The sequence below is a fragment of the Hevea brasiliensis genome, chromosome 1 (genome assembly GCF_030052815.1).
Source record: "Hevea brasiliensis isolate MT/VB/25A 57/8 chromosome 1, ASM3005281v1, whole genome shotgun sequence".
NCBI lineage: Eukaryota > Viridiplantae > Streptophyta > Magnoliopsida > Malpighiales > Euphorbiaceae > Hevea > Hevea brasiliensis.
Window position 1 is genome coordinate 4,618,279 of NC_079493.1, and position 21,687 is coordinate 4,639,965.

Consider the following 21,687-nt stretch of genomic DNA (forward strand, 5'->3'; position numbering starts at 1 on the left):
AATCGAATCGAATCGAACCGATAAATATCAGTTCGGTTTTAAACCGATCAAACCAAAATTTATAAAATTTCATATTTTTAACATTAAATCTAAATAATAAAAACATAAAAACAAAAAAAATTAGAAATCAAAACTAAAAAATCTTAAGGTTCGGTTCAGTTTTCTTTGATTTCGATTCGATTCGATTCGGTTTGATTCAATTTGATTCGATTTTTTTTTTATTTCCTATATATATATTAATAATTTCGGTTCGGTTCGATTTTTTTAATTTTTTTTATAAAAATAATCGAACCGAACCGATTAATCTAAAATTATCAAAATTATAAATCAAATCAAACCGATTAAATTTTAAAATTGAATCGATTGAATTAAATTAATCGGTTCGATTCGATTTTTAGGCATGCTCTCTCTGTCCCTATTTTATAGGAGTTTAGACTTTTTCACCGCAAAGTGAAAATGGGCCTATTTTTCTATGAAGACTTTTTTTATTGTTTTTATTTTTATTTTATTTATTAATATGTAATATAAATTTATTTATTAAAAAAAAATATAAATTAAAAATATAAATTTTAAACATAATTTTCATAATATATTTATATTTTTTTAAATTATAATATTTAAACATATAAATACATAAAAATAAATTATTTTTTAATATAAAATAATAATATATTATTATACTAAGCGGAGATTCAAAATAGGGATTACGTAATATTAGGATCAAAGTGGGGTTAAAAAAATTAATTAATTTTGAAGCGAGTGGGATCATATTCATGAATTTTTACTATTCTTAATCCAAATATTAAGAGACTCTAATAAGCATTAATTTTAAAATAATTCAACTAGAGAAATCGTAAAGCCTTGTTTGATGGCAACATGTTGAAAAACTTAACAACAATTATTGTACGTAAATAATATATTTTATTCATATATATTAATGATGATGAAACATCATAATGTTCAAGATGGGAACGTAATTCCACTGTTGAAATGTTCAGACGTCTTTTGTTAGAATTTTCCATGCTTATCAAAACACCTCCAAGTTAACCAGATAAGTCAAGAGCATAACATTCTTTTAGAATAAAAAAATTTTTTTTTTCAATTTAATTGGCTCATTGGGATGTCCTTATCTATTTATGCATTTGTTAATTTCAACAAGCTAAGTTTTCATGTCACTAATAATCAAACCAACCCATAATTTTGTCAAAATTTGATATTTATATGCATTTTTAATTAAGCTTCAAACATGTTTTCTAATGAGTTCATGTGAAGCTAATAACTAAATTGAGATGTTAATATTAATTTGCAGGATGCATCTGAGTTTATATATACTCAATTTAATTTTTAGTAAATTTTACTATGATTTAATGTAATATGACATTTATAGATTATTTTTTTAAAATTGACATTTATAGATTAATTGTGTGTATATATGGATACGTAGATAAGTATTTCTCTAACTTAGAGGGTATTTGTCTTGACTCATAAACTGATCAAATCAACTTAAAAGCTTGTTTAAATTAAAATTCATTGTTCATAGATTTTCCTATTTTAAATCCATTATATTGAGGTTTATAAGTTGTGAATGAAATCAATGATTGTCATTTTCATCACAAGGGCTATAGCTTAAATCCATTCCATGTTTATCCACTTGAAAAAACAAATAGCATGTGAGTACAAATCAGCATTAATACTTTTTAGAAATTTTTGGAAAGATAGCCATTTTTCCACATGACCAAATACTGAGCACGCAACATCTTGGCAAGTACTCCAAAAAAAAATGCTAGTCTTCTGCTGAGTCAATATCTATTATTTTTTAAATTTAAAAAAAAAAAAATTATTTATCATTTTAAAAAAAATTAAAGAATGTTAATTAATTTTTTTTTAATTTTACCCTGGTGTCTGCTAAACAAAAATTAATTTTATAATTTTCTAAAATATATTTTATCATTTTCTTTTTAATTAGATAAAATGAAAGGTAATTTAGTCAAATTAAAAAGTATTTTATTATAATTCAATGATTTAATTGTTTTATTAATAACCACAAAAAAAATAAAAGTGGATGGATGAAGTATTCTTTTGAATATTATTAAAAAAATAATTTGAATTTTTTACTATTTTGAAAATTTTATTACTTAAATTATGAAAATTAAAATTAAGTTTTATATGTTTTACAGATAATACTTTTCTCAATTGACCCTTAATATAATTATTGATATTTTTGTAAATAATTTAGTCTATGACTTGTTTGATTGAAGACCTTATTGCATTTGCCAAGGAGCTGAATTATTGAGAAAGTTCAAAGGGCAAAGAAAAGTACAAATTACTGACTTGTTTGCTAGTCTTCTATGAGTCAATAACTTAAACCAACAAACTTTAAAGAGGCACAAATTTATGTTCTTTTCAGAATTGAGGTTAAATCGTAAATAAATTTAAGTATCGTAGCAAAGTTTATTATGCTTCAAGATAAGAATCTAATTTGATTTTTAAATAACACATTATTAAAATTAGGAGTGAGCATTCGGTTCAAACCGAACCAAACTGAATTAAATTATAAAAATCGAATCATAAATTTTAGAAACCGAACCGAACCGAAATGGATGAAAAATCGAATCGAACCGAACCGCTGTATTTCAATTCGATTCGGTTTAAACCGATCGGTTTTTTTTTTATTATTTATTAATTTAGACTTGATTTTCAAGTTATTTGGTCTAATTTTAAATTTGGTTTGAACCTAATAACCATTAATCAATGAAATTAAACAATTAATATATATATAAAATTAAATATAATTAATAAATTTTCCATAAAAATAAATCAATTCAAAAATCGATTCGGTTCGATTTAGTTTGATTTGACTATATAAATTACTATTCGATTCGGTTTGATTTAATCGATTTTTTTGTCTCTTCAAAACCGAACCGAACCGAAATAACCGAAATTTTTTTAATGTAAAACCGAATTGAACCAATTAAATTTTAAAATCGAATCGATTGAACCGAATTGATTCGGTTCAATTCAATTTTTCAGTTTGAACCGAATTCTGCTCGGCCTTAATTAAAATGAGTAGTCACAAACTTTAAAAAAAATTAATTTTTTGTGAATTATAAAATGGACGTTGGAAGATATCTCGATAAATTGAATAAAAATTTAAATTTAAAAATAATTAATTATTTAAAGCTAATAAGTTAAAATTTGGAGTTAGAGAAGAGGAACTTTCATTTTTAGCATGAACATAAGGAAGAGGAACTTTCATAGAAGAGCCCTAAGAAAGCAATTGGAGCAAGTATCAATGAACATCCATAATGTGGCCCTCTTTTTAAACAAAATCTTTCCTTTTATGATTGCTTAAGCATCAAGTTGTTGACCCATCAAAAGAGACAAACAGTCTTCACCATACACCAACTTTGCTTGGCAGAGGGGCTGGCTAATGCTCATTTTCTCATTGATAATATATTTAATATGCACTCAAATGGCACCATGGCAGACCTTGACCAATTTTGCTTTTTTTTTTTTTTAATGAAAAGTCTCTTCCAGTCACAACAAAGTTAAGAATCTCACAACCATTGGCCAATAAATTTTTAACTTTTTTTTTATATTAAAACATTATATAAACTATACAATAAAGATTTTCATCCTTATCTCATAAATTTATTCTTTTCATCAAATGAGAAGCAATGCAATTTAAGGATAAAAACCCAAAATGAAATATTTAAAATTTTCAATTTTTTTTTAAAAAAATTAAAAAAATTAAAATAAATCAAATTAAAGAAAAAATATATTATAATTTATAAGTTTGGACTTTATCTCGAACGTATTTAGATGACTTAAAACTAAATTATATCTTTATATTTATTGAAAAAGTTAAATTTAATTTATTTTTAATTTTTTATTTAATTTAATTTTAAAATTTTAATTTAAGCTCAATTTTTAAGTTTAAATCAAGAAATTAAAAAATTTAATATCAAAAGTAAGAAATTAAATTTTTTAATTTTTTTATTTAAATTAAAAAATTAAGAAATTTAATTAATAAGTTTTAAATTTTAAATTAAATTAAATTTAAAATTTTAAATTAATTTAAATAAAAAATTAAAAATAATATTGAATTCAACTTCCTTACAGGAGTTAAACATTTTATGCAGCAACCCACACAGACAGTGGACCTAGAAGAATGTGAGTACGAAACAGATGGATGATCGGATCTTGTCCGTTTTTGTTAATGAAGATTTAAGAAAAAAGTCAACTATTTTTGTGCGGTTGCAGGTGTCCCATGGCCACATACCTTTGTCTTCTAAGTGCAATCCACTTATTATTATTTTTTTAATCTACAAGAAATAAAATTAACTTTTTTATAAGAAACCTAATAATTAATTTAATATGAACAAATTAATTCAAAATTCTTTATACGTAAATATCTTGTATGTAACTCGAATCAAACTATGATATAAAATACTTAGAACCAAACTTGTTAAAGGATAAACGTTGATTTGATTTTTCTTTTTTAAGAGAGAGATTTCATTGATAAAAAAGGCTTGTAGCCCTTTACAGAAAGAGCCCATTTAAACCCAATTACATGTCAGGCCTTAACGCACCCATGCGAAGAACCCATGGCTAATCACCTTCCAAACCCGCCCAGACCAACAAAGGGTCCAAAGATCCAAGAAGCCATTTGAGACGGGTTAGGGAAACCGCATCCCTAAACCCTTTCAACTCAGCTGCAGTGCCATCACCAAAAGAAAATTGCACCAGGGAGCACACTAATCGCTGGATATCCATCACCCGCAGGCATAAAAAACACAAAGAAACACTAACAAGTCCATGCATGGCTCATCGCCTAAGAAGGAAGGATGTTCGTCTATGCAACCCAAAGAACAAGACTCAGTTGAAAAGCAGTAGCTCAAAAAAGGACCCTCACTTTCAATAATGCTCGCTCCACCAAAAGTAGACGAACAATGTTAGATTGAAAATAAGCCCACATATTCAGCATAGATCTACAAAAACAACTAAAAGGAAAAGTATATACAACCCACCAAGAGAAAGGGTGGCAAAACCCACTTTTCATAACTAGAAAAGCTTCTGGAAGGCCAAGAACAACTGCTACTAAAAGCTAGAGGAAAACTCTGAAACACAGAGAAAATGTCTCTCTCTAAAGAGAGAGAAGCTGCATTATAAACGTTGAATTGATGGCTGGCTGCAAATTTAGCCTGTTTCATGAAGCTAAGGATAGCTTTGTTTGAAAGGCACATCCCTCAAATGTCACAATCCAACCTATGGGCCGGATCGGCACTAGGACCTGGGCCAGCCTAAAGCCTATGAGGTCCGTAGTAAGCCTAACTATTTCTCAACCCAATCCTAAGGCCTATTTGGGCCCAATTTCAAGAATTCAACCGGATAGAGTTCGACCATAAAATGGACTGTTCAACGGGGAGTTTTTGACTCGCTCGACCTGTAAACACAACATAAAATAAATTGGGGAGCTCAACTCACCCTCCACATGCTCATAATATCAAAAATCAAATGAGAGCTCAGCTTCCTTATCCAATCCAGTCATACATACAGTTAATAATTTATAGGTCCAATATAACTTTTATAATACAGGCCCAAAATAAAAATAAGTACTTCTAACACATACGGAGTCTATAATTTAACTCAATTGTACAAAATACATTAAATACTATTAATGGACTTGCGAAGAAGAAGAGCAGGTTAGCCACAATAAATAATCATCCTGTAGCTTGAAAAAATAGATGAACAGGAGTGAGCGTTCGAATCAGAGAGTAAAATACCAATTTTAACCATAATCTCTATAGCTATCTAAAGCTAATGCATCATGTGGAGTGAAATGCAACATCGTCATAATTTTCATACAACTCATATCATAACAGCTAAAAGGCAAATTTGGAGCCCTCACACACCCAACACTGTCAAGCAATATATATATGGGAGCTGATCCCTTATACAGCCCTCTTAATCCAATCTCTGCCAGCGAGTGTCTCTCAAGCCGGACTTTCGCTTAATAAATCAAATGGAGGGTCCCAGTGAGTGTCTCTCAAGCTGTGTCTATCCCGACTTATCCATAGAGGACCGGATCCCAGCGAGTGTCTCTCAAGCCACCCGTCCTGTCCATAGTCAATACCATACCACACGCATGCTAACGTACACACACTGCTCCAAATTACACTTTTATATCAACAAATCTCACATTCACAACTCAATCACATCACATGGCCCCTCTTGAGCCCATCCAAACAATCAACAATCATAATATGAAAAATTACAGTTTAGTCCTTACAATTAACCCCTTTTGCAAAAACTACCCATATGAGCTCTACAAATTCTTAAATTTTACCCCGTGGTCCTTAGCAATATTACTAAGCTAATGCAAAAGGAATTATAATTTTCTAAGCTACCACAAATATTTTATAAATTTTTAATCGAATTCAAGCACTAGATAATTAAGAAAAGTAAGGTTTGGATTTACCTATGCCAATTTTGACCCTGGAGACGCGTCCAGGACGTCTAAAAACTGTGGGATAGCATATAACCTCGACCCAATTCCGAGATTTTTTCAATAATTTGTCTGCCCAGCCCGAAATTATAGACCCGAGCAACTATTGAATTTCCGCGAATTGAAGGTACTTACACAAAGCCCACAACACGGGGGTTAGTATATAATTTTTACGAAATTTTCTAAGCTCATTTAATTCTCTGAAAAACACTGTTAAGTCTCGTGGGATCCACCGAAAAATAGTGTTGGAAAATTTTGAAATGGTTATTGTCACGAAGCTCTCGACGAGTGAAGCACTCCGATACTCTTAGATTTTTTGTGGGGTTTACGATTTTCGAGAAATCTAGCCCTAAAGTCAAAATAGGCTAAAACTTTCCGGATAAAAATTAGACAAACCGCTCGATGAATTTTAGTGTTCTTGGTGTCTATGGAAAGCTCTCGAGGTGTAGATGAGTTTTGATACAAGACCCGGTCCAATCGGTGGCCGGATCGGCCGAATTTTGGCCGAGAAGGAGAAACGGTGCGCGCTCACTGGGTGGGTTTTACGCGACGTTTCCAGTGGCATGGAGGCTTGTCGGCAGCAGGGGAGGGGACGGGGAGGTGCGTTGGCGAGTTGGGAAGGCTAGGGCGGCAGCTGGCCGGCGAGGGGCAGCGGGAGGAGAGAGAAAATGAGGAGAGAAGGGGAGAGGTCGAGACGCCCGGGGGAAGGGGAAGAGAAAAAGGAAAGGGCCGGTTCGATTCGATTGGTCTGACCCGGGTCGGTTTGATTAGGTCGGTCTGATTCAGGATACAAAAATTTAAATTTTTACTCTGCCTTGGGACCAAAAACGAGGCCCAAAAATTCTGAAAAAATTATAGAAAACTCAGAAAAATTCATAGAGTCTAAGTATATTTTTAGTTTTATCACATGGCCTTTAAATTAATTTTTAAAAATCATCAAAGTTTTATATTTTTGGAAAATCGAACACGATTTCTAAAATCCGAAAAATTTTAAATAATTTTTCAAAATTTAAATAAAATAAAATATTAATATCTACCCATAAAATAATTAATTTAAAAATTAGGGGTGTTACATTCTTCTCCCCTTATAGAAAATTCGTCCTCGAATTTTTATACAAGGCAGAATAAAAGAACAGAATTACACATTGAATAAATAAGGGTACTTGCTACGCATGTCTCGCTTCGACTCCCAGGTGCATTCTTCCACTAAATGGCTCCTCCACAAAACCTTAACCATAGGGATTTGTTTTGATCTTAGCTGCCTCACTTGGTAGTCCACTATGGCTACAGGTTGCTCCTCAAACATCAAGTTTTCTTTCATCTCTACTACATTCGGCTGTAACATATGAGAGGGATCAGGTATGTATTTCTTGAGCATGGAGATGTGAAATACAGGATGAACATGAGAAAGGTTGGGTGGTAACTCCAACTGGTAGGCAACTGCTCCAACTCTATCAGTAACCTTAAAAGGTCCAATATACCGAGGTGCCAACTTGCCCTTCTTTCCAAATCTCATGACTTCTTTCATCAGAGAAACCTTAAGGAATACGTAATCGCCTACTGCAAACTCTACATCCCTCTGTCTGGGATCTGCATAACTCTTCTGCCTACTGAAAGCTGTTTTCAATCATTCCCTGATTAAAAGAACCATCTCTTAAGCGTACTGCACTAAGTCTACATCATGTACCTTCGCTTCTCCCATTTCCGTCCAACACAGAGGAAACCTACACTTTTTGCCATATAGTGCCTCATAGGGGGCCATCCTGATGCTGGAATAATAACTGTTGTTGTAGGCAAACTCCACTAAGGGTAGCTGATCATCCCATTGACCTCTAAAATCTAAAACACATATGTGAAGCATGTCTTCCAGTGTTTGGATTGTCCTTTCGGACTGCCCGTCTGTCTGAGGGTGGAAGGCGGTACTAAAGTTTAATTGTGTGCCAACTGCCTCTTGCAGCTTTTTCCAAAACCTAAAAGTGAACTGGGGCCCTCTGTCAGATATTATGGAAGCAGGAACTCTATGCAATCTGACTATTTCTTGAACATAGAGCCCAGCATACTATGCAACAGGATATGTGGTTTTTGTAACACCCCGAAATTTTAATTTTTATGAGCATTTTGGTATTTTAATTTTATTTAAATTTTAGGAATTTTTTTGAGATTTTTCGGATTTTAAAAATCGGGTTCGATTTTCTGAAAATATAAACTTTGATGATTTTTAAAAATTAATTTAAAGACCACGTGGCAAAACTAAAAATATATTTGGAGTCTACGTATTTTTCTGAGTTTTATGGAATTTTTTCAGAATTTTTGGACCTCGTTTTCTGTCCTGAGGCAGAGTAAAAATTCAAAATTTTGTATTTCAAATCGAACCGGCCGAATCGAACCGGACCGGATCGGGCCGGTCGAATCGGACCGGCCCTTTTCCTTCTTCCTTTTTCTTTCCCCGCGCGCGCGTCCCTCTCCCCTTCTCTCTCTCTTTTCTCTCTCCTCCCCTCCACGCCGACCGCCTCCCCTCGTCCTCCTCACGGCGCCTCCCCGGCCCCCACCCACCGACCTCCCGAAAAACGCGCGATCTCCCCGCGAGCGCCGCGCGCTGACTTCCTCGGCCAAAATCCGCCACCAATTGGACGGGTCTTGTGTCAAAATCATCTACTCGCGAGAGCTTTCCATAGACACCAAGAACGCCGAAATCCATCAAGCGGATTGTCCGATTTTTGCTCGGGAAGATTTTAGCCCATTTCGACTTTTGGGCTAGATTTCTCAAACCGTGAATCCACGAGAAAACCGAGGCCACCAGACGCTCCATTCGTCGAGAGCTTCGCACGACATAAATTTTGAATTTTTCCGACACCGTTTTTGGTGGGTCCCACGAACCGCAGTGTATTTTCGAGCATTAAATGAGCTTAGAAAATTCTGAAAAATTTATGTACTAACCCCCGTGTTATGGGCTTCGTGTAGGTATCCTCGATTCGCGGAAATTCGGCGATTGGCCAAGATGCGCAAATTTCGGGCAGACGGACGTTCTGGAAAAGTCCCCGAATTGGACCGAGGTTTTGGCTAGCCCCATTGTCGACGTCGGCGCGTTCCCAAGTCGGAATCGGCAAAGGTAAACCCGAACCTTACTTTTTCGTAATTTTCTAGTGCTTAAATAGGATTAAAAATCCATAAAATATTCGTGGTAGCTTAGAAAATTACGATTCTTTTTGCAATAGCTTAGTAATATTGCTAAGGACAGCGGGGCAAAGTTTTATAATTTTTAGAGCTTGTTTGGGCGGTTTGCAAAAATGATCAATAATAAGGACTAAATTGAAATTTTTGCGTATTGTGATGGATGACTGATTTGATGGGCCCGGGAGGGCTGTGTGATATGATTGACTGTTGATATATGGATTGTGAGTATAGAAGTGTGTTTTGAACCCTTTTGCGAGTTGGGTAGGTCCTAGGTATAGGGAGACTGCCGGATTTTCAAGCGACTTAGGGCGTAATTGGTCTTTTTCTTTGTTTGTATTGAGTCGATTGTATTAAATAATTGTAATATAATTGTCGTGAGCCAGATGACCTTCTTCCTCCTCCGCCCACGCCACAGTGATTGTCGTCAAGTCCGTGAGTAAAATATTAATTTTGATTGTAATTTCGATATTATTATATGTTCAAGATGCCCATGCATCACTTATATGCATATATTTATGTAGTTAAACTCTAGGCACGAATTATGTTGCATTCATAATCATTAATGTGCCATGAATGTTGTTGTGGTAATTTGGAGCGGTGTGCGTTGGCGTGCATGTGATGTGGTGTGGACTATGGATAGGGCCAGGCGATCCACGGCTTGAGTAATTCGCTGGGACCCGATCCTTCGAGGGGTAGTCACGGCTTGAGTAATTCGCTGGGACCCTCGATTTGGTTATTAAGTGGAAGTCCGAGCTTGAGTAATTCGCTGGCACCAGGTTGGATTTAAGAGAGTCAGATAGGATCGGCTCCATAAGTTATGATTGATACTACAGGGTGTGTGAGTGCTCCAAATTACCTTTTTGATGTTATGATGTGAAAATGTTGTTGATGTTGCATTTCACTCTACAGGGTGCATTAGTTCTAGATAGTTATAGAGATTATGGTTAAAATTGATATTTTACTCTCTGAGTCGAACGCTCACTCCTGTTCAAAAATTTTTACAGGCCACAGGAGGATATTTATTCTGGGTTAACCTGCTTTTATACTTCGCAGGTTGTTTATTGATATTTGTGTAATTTTATTTACTCCTAGAATTTCCGCATGTGTTAGCAGTAATTATTTGAATTTGGTCTGTAATATTATATTCATGTTGGACCTGTAAACTTAATATTTTAAGTCTGTTTTGATGGATTGGATGAGGGAGCTGAGCTCCCATTTATTATTATGTTGATGAGTATGTGGAGGGTGAGCTGAGCTCCCCAATGGATGGTTTATTGTGTTTACAGGTCGGGTGAGTCGAAAACTCCCCGTTGGAAAGTCCATTTTATGGCCGGACTCTGTCCGTTTGTTTTCTTGAATTTGGGCCCAATGGGCCTTAGAGTTGGGTTAATGAACAGTTAGGCTTACTACGGGCCTCGGGGGCTTTAGGCTGGCCCAGGTCCTAGTGCCGGTCCGGCCCATAGGTTGGGTCGTGACAGTTTTCATAGGCAAGAAATGAGCTGATTTACTCAGACGATCTATAATTACCCATATCGAATTATATCCCTACATGGTACGAGGCAACCTAATTAAAAAATTCATAGTGATTTCCCACTTCCATTCTGGGATAGGGAGCTCTTGCAGCTTCCCTGACGGCCTCTGGTGTTCAAACTTCACCTTCTGACAAGTCAAGCACTTAGACACAAAGTCTGCTATGTCTCTCTTTATGCCATTCCACCAGTAGCTATCTTTCATATCATGGTACATCTTGGTGGAGCCTGGGTGGACATTGTATAGTGTATAGTGTGCCTCTTGCATGATTTCATTTTTGAGATTATCCACGTCGGGCACACATAACCTAGAACCTTGCATAAGAGCGCCATCACTGGTAAATCCAAACTCACCACCTTCACCCTGATGTACTCTTTCTATAATCTTCATCAATTACGGGTCTCTGTGCTGGGAAACTTTGATTTTGTCTCACAGGTCTGGTCTCACTGAAAAATGGGCCAATAATAGCCCCTCATCTGAAAGATCTAGGATCAGACCTTGATCCATCAACTCATGTACTTCTTGAATCAACGGTCTCTTCTTCGCTGATATGTGCACCAAGCTGCCAGAAGATTTTCTACTCAAAGCATCTGCTACTACATTGGCCTTCCCAGGGTGGTACTGGATGGTACAATCATAGTCCTTTAGAAGCTCCATCCATCTCTTCTGTCTCAAATTTAAATCCTTCTGTTGGAAGATGTACTTTAAACTTCTTGTGGTTGGTATATATCTCGCACACTTCATCATACAGGTAGTGTCTCCAGATCTTTAGTGCAAAGACTACAGCCACCATTTCCAAATCATGGGTGGGGTAGTTCTGTTCATGCCTCTTTAGCTGCCTTGAAGCATAAGCCACTACTTTTCCATTCTGCATCAAAACACACCTTAAGCCAACTCTGAAGGCATCACAGTACATAGTATATCCTTCGCCACTCATCGGTAATGTCAACACAGGGGCGGTAGTTAGACATTCCTTAAGCTTCTGGAAGCTCTCCTCACAATCATTTGTCCAAATGAACGGAACATTCTTCCGAGTTAACTTAGTTAGGGGAGCTGCTATCCTAGAGAAATCCTATATAAAGTGTCTATAGTAGCTAGCTAGGCCCAGAAAACTTAGCACCTCAGTGACTGTTGTAGGCCTAAGCCAATCAGTTACCACCTCACTTTTCTTGGGATCCACTTGAATGCCTTCACTAGAAACCATGTGTCCCAAGAATGAGATGTTTTCTAGCCAAAATTCACATTTTGAAAATTTGGCATATAGCTGATGCTCCCTCAAAGTCTGCAACACCATTGTCAAATGCCACACATGCTCTTCCTTGGTCCGAGAGTATACCAAAATGTCATCTATGAATACGATGACAAAACGGTCCAGGAATGGCTTGAACACCCTGTTCATCAAGTCCATGAAGGCCGCTGGTGCATTAGTGAGTCCAAAAGACATCACCAAGAACTTATAATGACCATATCTTGTCCTGAATGCTGTCTTGGACACATCCTCATTCCTGATTCTCAACTGATGGTAGCCTGATCGTAGGTCTATTTTGGAAAAGAATCTAGCTCCTTGGAGCTGATCAAACAGATCATCGATCCGAGGAAGTGGATACTTGTTCTTCATAATCACTTTGTTCAGCTATCTATAATCAATACACAACCTCAATGACCCATCTTTCTTTCTCACAAATAGAACAGGAGCGCCACAGGGTGAAGTGCTCGGATGTATGAAACCCTTGTCCAAAAGCTCATGTAGTTGCTCCTTTAGCTCTTTCAATTTTGCTGGTGTCATCTTATAAGGCGGCATTGATATGGGATTTGTACCCGGTACAACATCAATGCAGAACTCTATTTCCCTTTCTGGTGGCAATCCTGAAAGCTCCTCAGGAAGACATCCATAAATTCTCTGACAACAGGAACATTTTCAATATTAACACTTTCTACAGATGTATCTCTCACCAATGCCAAATACCCTTGACATCCACGCCTTAACTTTTTTCTAGTGCTAATTGCTGACACCAAGTTATATGGAGCCACGCTCCTGTCACTATCAAAGCTAAACTCTTCTACAACAGGTATATGAAAGTACACCTTTTTATTCCTACAGTCTAAAGTGGCATAATAAATTGTCAACCAATCCATTCTCAAAATTACATCAAAATCTATTACTGGTAGAGAAACGAAGTCTGCTGGGAGGATCCTTCCATCCACTACTACTAGGCTACCCGGAAAAACTATATCCACATCTATGTTGTCACTAAGCGGGGTAGCTACAGACAAAAGGCATTCTAAAGTTGTAGGGTTCCTACCCAATCTTATGGCAAAAACTAGGGAGACAAATGAGTGCGTAGCACCCGGATCTATCAAAACACGAGCTTCATAGGAACAAACTAGAAGAATACCTGCCACAACTGCTTTGGAAGCTTGAGCATCCTGGTGGGTCAAGGTGAAAACCCAAGCTTGACCCCTACCTTGCATTACAGAACCTTGAAATTGACTTCTAACTCTTAACCTGCCTCCAAATCCACGTCCTCCTTGTCCTTGGCCCTGTTGGCCACTGAACTAACTGCCTGCCATGCTGGAAGCACCAGGATACAGTTGACGAGGAACATTTGCAACAGAACCCTGTGACCTCATCTGTGGCTCGTTGAATACTGGACATTCTCTAGCAAAGTGACCCAGCTGGCCACACCAGAAACATACTCCTGAACCCATCATAAAAGGTCCTGAATATCCTCTTTCACACTGTGTGCAAGGTGCTAAAGAGGATCCTGAACCAGACCCAGAAGTACTGAAATCCAAACTGTGACCATTGCTGGATCCGTATCCTAGTCTGAATCCTCGAGATTTGTGTTTATAACCACCCTTCTTGTTGCTTCTACCTCTTCCTCTATAATGACTTTGGCCGCCACTATCCGTGGTACCCGTGTAGGGAACACCTGAAGAACCCTCTGTTATATTCTCCTTTGCCCTTGCACTATCATCTCCTGTATAACTGATTTCAATCTGTCAGGCTCGATCAACTACCACATCAAAAGACTGATCAGTCATCATGGCCAGGTTTGCATACCTCATGTCCAGCCCCTTTAGGAGTCTCTTTACCTTCATACTTTCTGTAGCCACTGCTGTAGGGGCATACCTGCTCAGTTCTAGAAATTCTATAGTATATTCATCTACGAATCTGCCATTCTACCTTAAGGCCTCAAAGGCCCACTGCTTCTGATCTTTGAAGCTTTTTGGCATAAACCTGTTGATGAACAGTTCCACAAACTGGGTCCAAGATAATCCCTCAATACGAGATAGTACGTAGTCTGTCATCCACTGCCTTAGCATTGGCCCCAATACATGTTGTACACACTCTACCAATCTCCTGTCAGTTAACTACAGTTCCACTCTTGCCTATTTGTAGGAGTCTAAAAATCGGTAAGCATCATCAGTCACATCATAAGTACCAAGCACCAATTCTTGAAATTAAGTATTTGTTTGTAAGGTTCCCCTCTTAGTGCAATGGGTTGCTGCTGTTGTAGAGAGTGGACCATATATTGTGCCATCATATTGATGGTTCTCTGCAATTCGGCTAAGGTAGCTGCCATTGGGTCCATGGGACCCTGGGCCATAAAAGACTGATCCTGAACTGGTGGCGGCTGCTCTTCTACTTGAGCAGCTCTAGGACTCCTACCCAGCCTCCTCGGGGTAGGCACCTCATCTTGTGCCGACGCCTCGTCTAGCACATCCCATTTTGGTGCAGTGGTAGCTCTCCTGCTTCTATGTATTTTCCTGAAATTCAGTAGCATTAGCCCATAAAATTCAAAACGGCATGTTACACAGACCTATAGACCCATATTTATAGACAATTATACAAAGCAGAAATTAGAAGCAAAGATGACAATGCAAGGACGAATGTGGACCCTATTCTCCCCATGTGACTCCTATTAGACTCTTCCCAACACTTTAGACAAATATTCCCTATGAATCTGGAGCCTAAGCTCTGATACCACATTTGTCATGACCTAAACTATAGGCCGGACTGGCACTAGGACCTGGGCCAGCCTAAAGCCCCCGAGGCCCGTAGTAAGCCTAACTATTCCTCAACCCAATCCTAAGGCCCATTTGGGCCCAATCTCAAGAATTCAACTGGACAGAGTTTGGCCATAAAATAGACCATTCAACAGGGAGTTTTTAACTAGGCCGACCTGTAAACACAACATAAAATAAATTGGGGAGCTCAGCTCACCCTCCATATGCTCATAATATCAAAAATCTAAAGGGAGCTCAGCTCCCTCATCCAATCTAGTGATACATACAGTTAATAATTTTACAGGTCTAACATGACTTTTATAATACAGGCCTAAAATAAAAATAAGTACTTTTAACACATGCGAAGTCTAAAATTTAACTCAATTGTACAAAATACATTAAATACTATTAATGGACCTGCGAAGAAGAAGAGCAGATTAGCCACAACAAATAATCCTCCTGTAGCCTGGAAAAATAGATGAACAGGAGTGAGCGTTCAACTCAGAGATTAAAATACCAATTTTAATCATAATCTCTATAGCTATCTAAAGCTAATAATCCCTATGGAGTAAAATGCAACATCGTCATAATTTTCATACAACTCATATCATAACAGCAAAAAGGCAAATTTGGAGTACTCACACACCCAACACTGTCAAGTAATACATATATGGGAGCTGATCCCCTATACAACCCTCTTAATCCAATCTTTGCCAGCAAGTGTCTCTTAAGCCGAACTTTCGCTTAATAAACCAAATGCGGGATCCCAGTGAGTGTCTCTTAATCTGTGTCTACCCTGACTTATCCATAAAGGACTGGGTCCCAGCGAGTGTCTCTCAAGCCATGTCTATTCGTCCTATCCATATCTAATACCATACCACACGCACGCCAACACACACACGCTGCTCCAAATCACCACAACCAACACCAACAACACTTCATCAATTTAAAATGCAATATAAATCATGACTAGTATTTAACTACATATATATATATATATATATATATATATATATATATATATATATATATATATATATTTATAAGTGATACATGGACATGATTAAACATATAATAATATCGAAATTACAATTAAAATTAATATTTTACTCACAGACTTAACCGAAGTCACTGCGGGAGCTGGGTGGAGGAGGAAGGCTGTCCTAGCTCACTTGACAATTTTATAGCAATTATTTAATATATTTGACTCGATACAATCTTGAAAAAGACTAAAGACACTCTAGGTCGTGCCGAAAATCCAACAAAGTCTCCCCTATACCTAGGATCTACCCAACCTGCAAAAGGGTTCAAAATACACTTCTATATCCACAAATCTCTCATCCACAACTCAATCACTTCACATGGCCCCTCCTGGGAACAATCACAATGTGAAAAATTACAGTTTAGTCCTTAGAATTAACCCCTTTTGCAAAAACTACCCATATGAGCTCTAAAAATTCTAAAACTTTGCCCTGTGGTCCTTAGCAATATTATTAAGCTAATGCAAAAGGAATTATAATTTTCTAAGCTACCACGAATATTTTATAGATTTTTAATCAAATTCAAGCACTAGATAATTAAGAAAAAGTAAGGTTCGGGTTTACCTATGCCGATTCCGACCCTGGAGACTTGTCCGGAGCGTCTGAAAATAGTGGGATAGCCTATAACCTCAACCCAATTCGGAGATTTTTTCGATAGCCTGTTTACCTGGCCTGAAATTGCAGACCTGAGTAACTGTTGAATTTTTGCAAATTGAAGGTACCTACGCGAAGCCCACAACACGGGGGTTAGTATATAATTTTTACGGAATTTTTTTAGCTCATTTAATGCTGGAAAAAATACTGTGAAGTCTCGTGGGACCCACCAAAAAATGGTGTCAAAAAAATTTGAAATGGGTATTGTCGCGAAGCTCTCGACGAGTGGAGCACTCCGCTACTCTAAGATTTTTGGTGGGGTTTACAGTTTTTGAGAAATCTAGCCCGAAAGTCAAAATGGGCTAAAATTTCCCTGATAAAAATTGAACAAACCGCTTGATAGATTTTTGGTGTTCTTGGTGTCTATGAAAAGCTCTTGAGGTGTAGATGGGTTTTGACACAAGAACCGGTCCAATTGGTAGCCAGATTGGCCGGATTTTAGCCTGGGAAGGCGAAACGGTGCTCGCAAGCTGGGTGGGCTTTGCGTGACGTTTCCGGCAGCAGGGGAGGGGCTGGGGAGGTGCACCGGCAAGTTGGGGAGGCTAAGGTGGCGGCTGGTCGGAGAGGGACAGAGGGAGGAGAGAGAAAATGAGGAGAGAAGGGGAGAGGTTGGGACGCGTAGGGGAAGGGGAAGGGAAAAAGGAAAAGGCCGGTCCGATTTGACTGGTTCGACCAGGTCAGGTTCGATTTGGCTGGTCCGATTCAGGATACAAAAATTTACTCTGCCTTGGGATCGAAAACGATGCCCAAAAATTTCGAAAAAATTTTAGAAAACTCAGAAAAATTCGTAGAGTCCAAATATATTTTTAGTTTTGCCATGTGGTCTTTAAATTAATTTTTAAAAATCATCAAAGTTTTATATTTTTCAAAAATCGAACCCGATTTCTAAAATCCGAAAAATTTCAAATAATTTTCTAAAATTTAAATAAAATAAAATATTAATATCTACCCATAAAATAATTAATTTAAAAATTAGGGGTGTTACATCAAAGCATTGCCTATTTGCATTGCAATGAATTGCACTATATATTTGAAAAAGGGTGTATCTAATATAAGTTTGATCTCATATAAATATAAGTTTAATAACTATTAAATTAATATTTATATCTTAATTTATACAAAATTAATTAAAATGTATATAATGAATGAACAAATTTTGATATAAATTTTGATCTAATAATTATAAAGGTTATCCTCGTATAAGCTCAAGTTTTCTATAACTACACCTTTTGACAAATTTACTTATGAATTTAATATATAAATATATGAATTTGTAACAACTCGCCTCTTCGGGATAGCAGTGGCCATGTAGAGAATATTGCGGTAAAGGGCAGGGTGTTACTTGAGGTCCAGGGCAGGGGGCAGGAATGAACCAAGTCCCACATCGAAAGGAAGAAAAAAGTGATGGGCTATATAAGTGGCAAGCCTTCTAACTTGGATAGTGCACTTTTGGGCCTCAAAGAAGGGGTTCAAGGGACAAAGTCATGAGGTCTAGTGGGCCAAAGAGGATAATACTATCCAGTGGACAAGGAAGGGGTGTTACATATAACATCAGAGCCGACCTCCCTCAGTACGGTGTGGTTCGGGGGTGAACCAGGCTGAAGCTAGTGGGCCTGTAGCAACCCACCTCTTTGGGATGGCAGTAGCCATGTAGGAATGAACCGAGTCTCACATCGAAAAAGGAGGGGATACTTATATAAGTGGCAAGTCTTTTAACCTGGATAGCGCCCTTTAGGGCCTCAAAGAAGGGGTCCAAGGGATAAAAACATGAGGTCCAGTGGGTCAAAGCGGATAATACTATCCAATGGGCCAGAAAGGGACATTATAGAATTTCACTTATTTAATATGTAAATTCCACCATATCTAATGTATTGAATCTATAATTGCCTAGATTTGAGCAAATATTTCTCCCTATTTATAATCTTTTCAATCCTTAATGCTCATTCCTATTGCATGCCATGAAACCGCCCTTCAATAGTCTCCTTTCTTTCTTTCACTCTACATCTCTATCGATTATCACAAGGTTAGTTCTTGTCATTATCACAAACAACATTTTACATTTTATTAAAAATTGAAAGTTATATCAACTTTTTAGTTTAATTACTTTAGCATCTATTTAATATTAGGTTTGAAATTCATTTTCTAAAAACATTTTTTAGATATTATTGTTGCAAAATAATATTTTAAAATCAGTTTTAATTATTTTGAAATTCTTTTTTTATATAGAAATGAAAAAAAAAATATTTCATTAATCAGAAATAGGGTATAAAATAGAATTATATATTATTATATTTTTACATAAATAAAACTAACTACTCATACAAAAATAATATAAAGAATTGGAAGATTCGATGGTATTATTGACAGAGCATGCAAATTGGCTAATAAACAGATTACGCACTCTACTCTTCTAACCCTATAATTTTTTTTATATGCTTAAAATATATCAAATTATAAAATCTAACATTATTTTCAATATATTTAAAATATTAATCTTTTAACTACAATTATAATAACAATATCATACATAATTTTCTTCGATTTTAAATGTATGCCATGAATTATTATTTCAAAATGGATAGCTAAATTTAATATTTTTAATTAAAAAACTACCAAAAATAAAAGGTATCCATTACGGCAACAAATAATGAAATATATATATTTTGAATTCATTAATTTGTCAACAAATTAGGATGATATCATGCAACAAACTTAAAATATATATATATATATATATATATATATATATATATATATATATATATATATATATATATATATATATATATATATATAATAAGCTTTAATTTAATGATGTTAAAATTATTTTCAAGACCATAAAATTTCAAATTTCAAATTAGATTCTTTATTAAATTAAATAAAAAAAATTCATGAGCCGACTACACAGAATAGAAAATTATGCAATTTTTTTAAGAAGAACCTTAATTTAATATATTAATGTTTCTGTTGAGGGTTAGCAATCTATATTATGTAATTCTTGCCTAACTACATAGAACAATCAAATGGCATTAGGTCCTTATCATGGGTCCTAACTCCTAAGTCAATTTAATACATATATTTCACAGTCCACATGTTGCCAAATCATTACACACTCCACATTAAATCTACTCTACTCTTCATCTTTTCTTCAAATTCAAGCACTACTCCTTTAAATAACCACTCAAAGACCAATCCCCATCACCATATGCCTAGCTCATGGCCAACATCACCCATGATACTGGCATCACAGCCCTGCCGGCCACCTATGTGAACCTCCACAAATGGCTGGAATCCGACACGGAGTTTGAGAGATCAGGGAGCTACAAGGGCTGCCGGCCGGAGGGTGTGCATGGGCACCCTAGGGTTGTGGACAGCAGATCATGCAGACAATTGTACTTGCGGAGCTACACATTCTCAAGAAAAGAAAGTGTTCCTGAGAAGGCCAAGAAGTGTATAGGCAAAGTTAAAGAGAGAATCAAGAATAAAAGATCATCAAGACAAAGATCATCATCTTCATCTCCATCTTCATCAAAAGCAAGCAATAATAGCGAGAAGATAGGATTTGGTAAAAGAGATTCTTTCAGGAGAGTGCCATGTGCTGCTTTGTTCTCTATGTTCAAGAGATTGCTATCTTGCACTACCAAGGTTGATGTGGTTGAACACGGAGATCAATGACCCATTACTCTTAAGTTTTTTCTTTTTTAACCTTTTTTTTAATATTTTTTTGGTGATGGCTCTATAATTTCTTCTCTAATTGCTATTTATCTATGAATTAAGGAATATATTTTCTGGTTTGGATTAGGGAAAGTCTCTTCTGCAATACTCTCTCTCTCTCTCTCTCTCTCTAACTATTGTAACCATGAGTATATATGCTTAATTAATCGGAAAATAATGAAAATGGGCTAATAATTATTATATATTAATTGCAAATAGTGCCAAAATTTGGGTCTAGAGGCTTATATAACAAAGAAAATATACATTATTAAGTACGCATAAGCCTGGCTTTTTCTTATAGTTCAATAATAAATTCTTTAGTGGGGAAGATGACAATCTTACAATGGAATTCTTAACTGTGCCACTAACTCCCTAATCTTTTTTTTTTTTTTTCTTTTTTTTTTTTCCTTCAAATTCCCATAGTGGGTAAATATACTATTTCTATCCTTTGACATTGCCTTAATTAAGATTTTTAAGTTGATAAAATACTTTCTAACAGTCCCTAAACTTTTTTTTTTTTTACTTTTATATTACAATTATTAAGAACATGCGCATTATTTTTTATTTTTCTAACCTAAAAAATAATTAAAAAAAAAACTTTTCATTGAAAAATGCTGGTAATTACCACAAAAATTTGATAATTCAATGGTGTGTTACAAATGGAATTACATCAATCAAATTAATTAATTCAATTCAATTTAACTTATTTTTAAAAATTATAAATTAAAATTTTAAATTATTGATAAAACAATTTATTGATTCTTTAATTTTAAAAATTTTATAAAGCTAATTAAAAATAAAGTGTATAAAATCTGCCATTAAATTTAAGAAGAAAAAGAGAGAAAAAAAATCATTGAGATTATAGGTGGTTTGAAAATTCACCAAGGTTTGGAAATATTGAGATTTTTCTTCTTTTTTTTTTAATTTTTCATATGGGCTTCAAGTTTTAACAGAAATGAAAAATTACTATTTTGTATTTGTTTTTTAATGAAAATTTATATATTTTAAAAAATATATTATCTAATCTCTATATTTATTTTTATCAAATTATTTATT

General features: G+C 35.6%; 1 protein-coding gene across 1 annotated transcript; it reads left to right on the forward strand.

Moving 5' to 3' along the window:
* Window positions 1–20,133: 20,133 nt before the first annotated feature.
* LOC110656003 (uncharacterized) lies at window positions 20,134–20,592 on the forward strand. The gene has a single exon (XM_021812509.2). It carries the CDS (start codon window positions 20,134–20,136, stop codon window positions 20,590–20,592), a length of 459 nt encoding a protein of 152 aa, XP_021668201.2.
* The last annotated feature ends 1,095 nt before the right edge of the window (window positions 20,593–21,687 follow it).

Coding starts and splice junctions, on each gene's coding strand:
- LOC110656003 (XM_021812509.2), top strand. CDS start 20,134: ATGGCCAACATCACCCATGATACTGGCATCACAGCCCTGCCGGCCACC.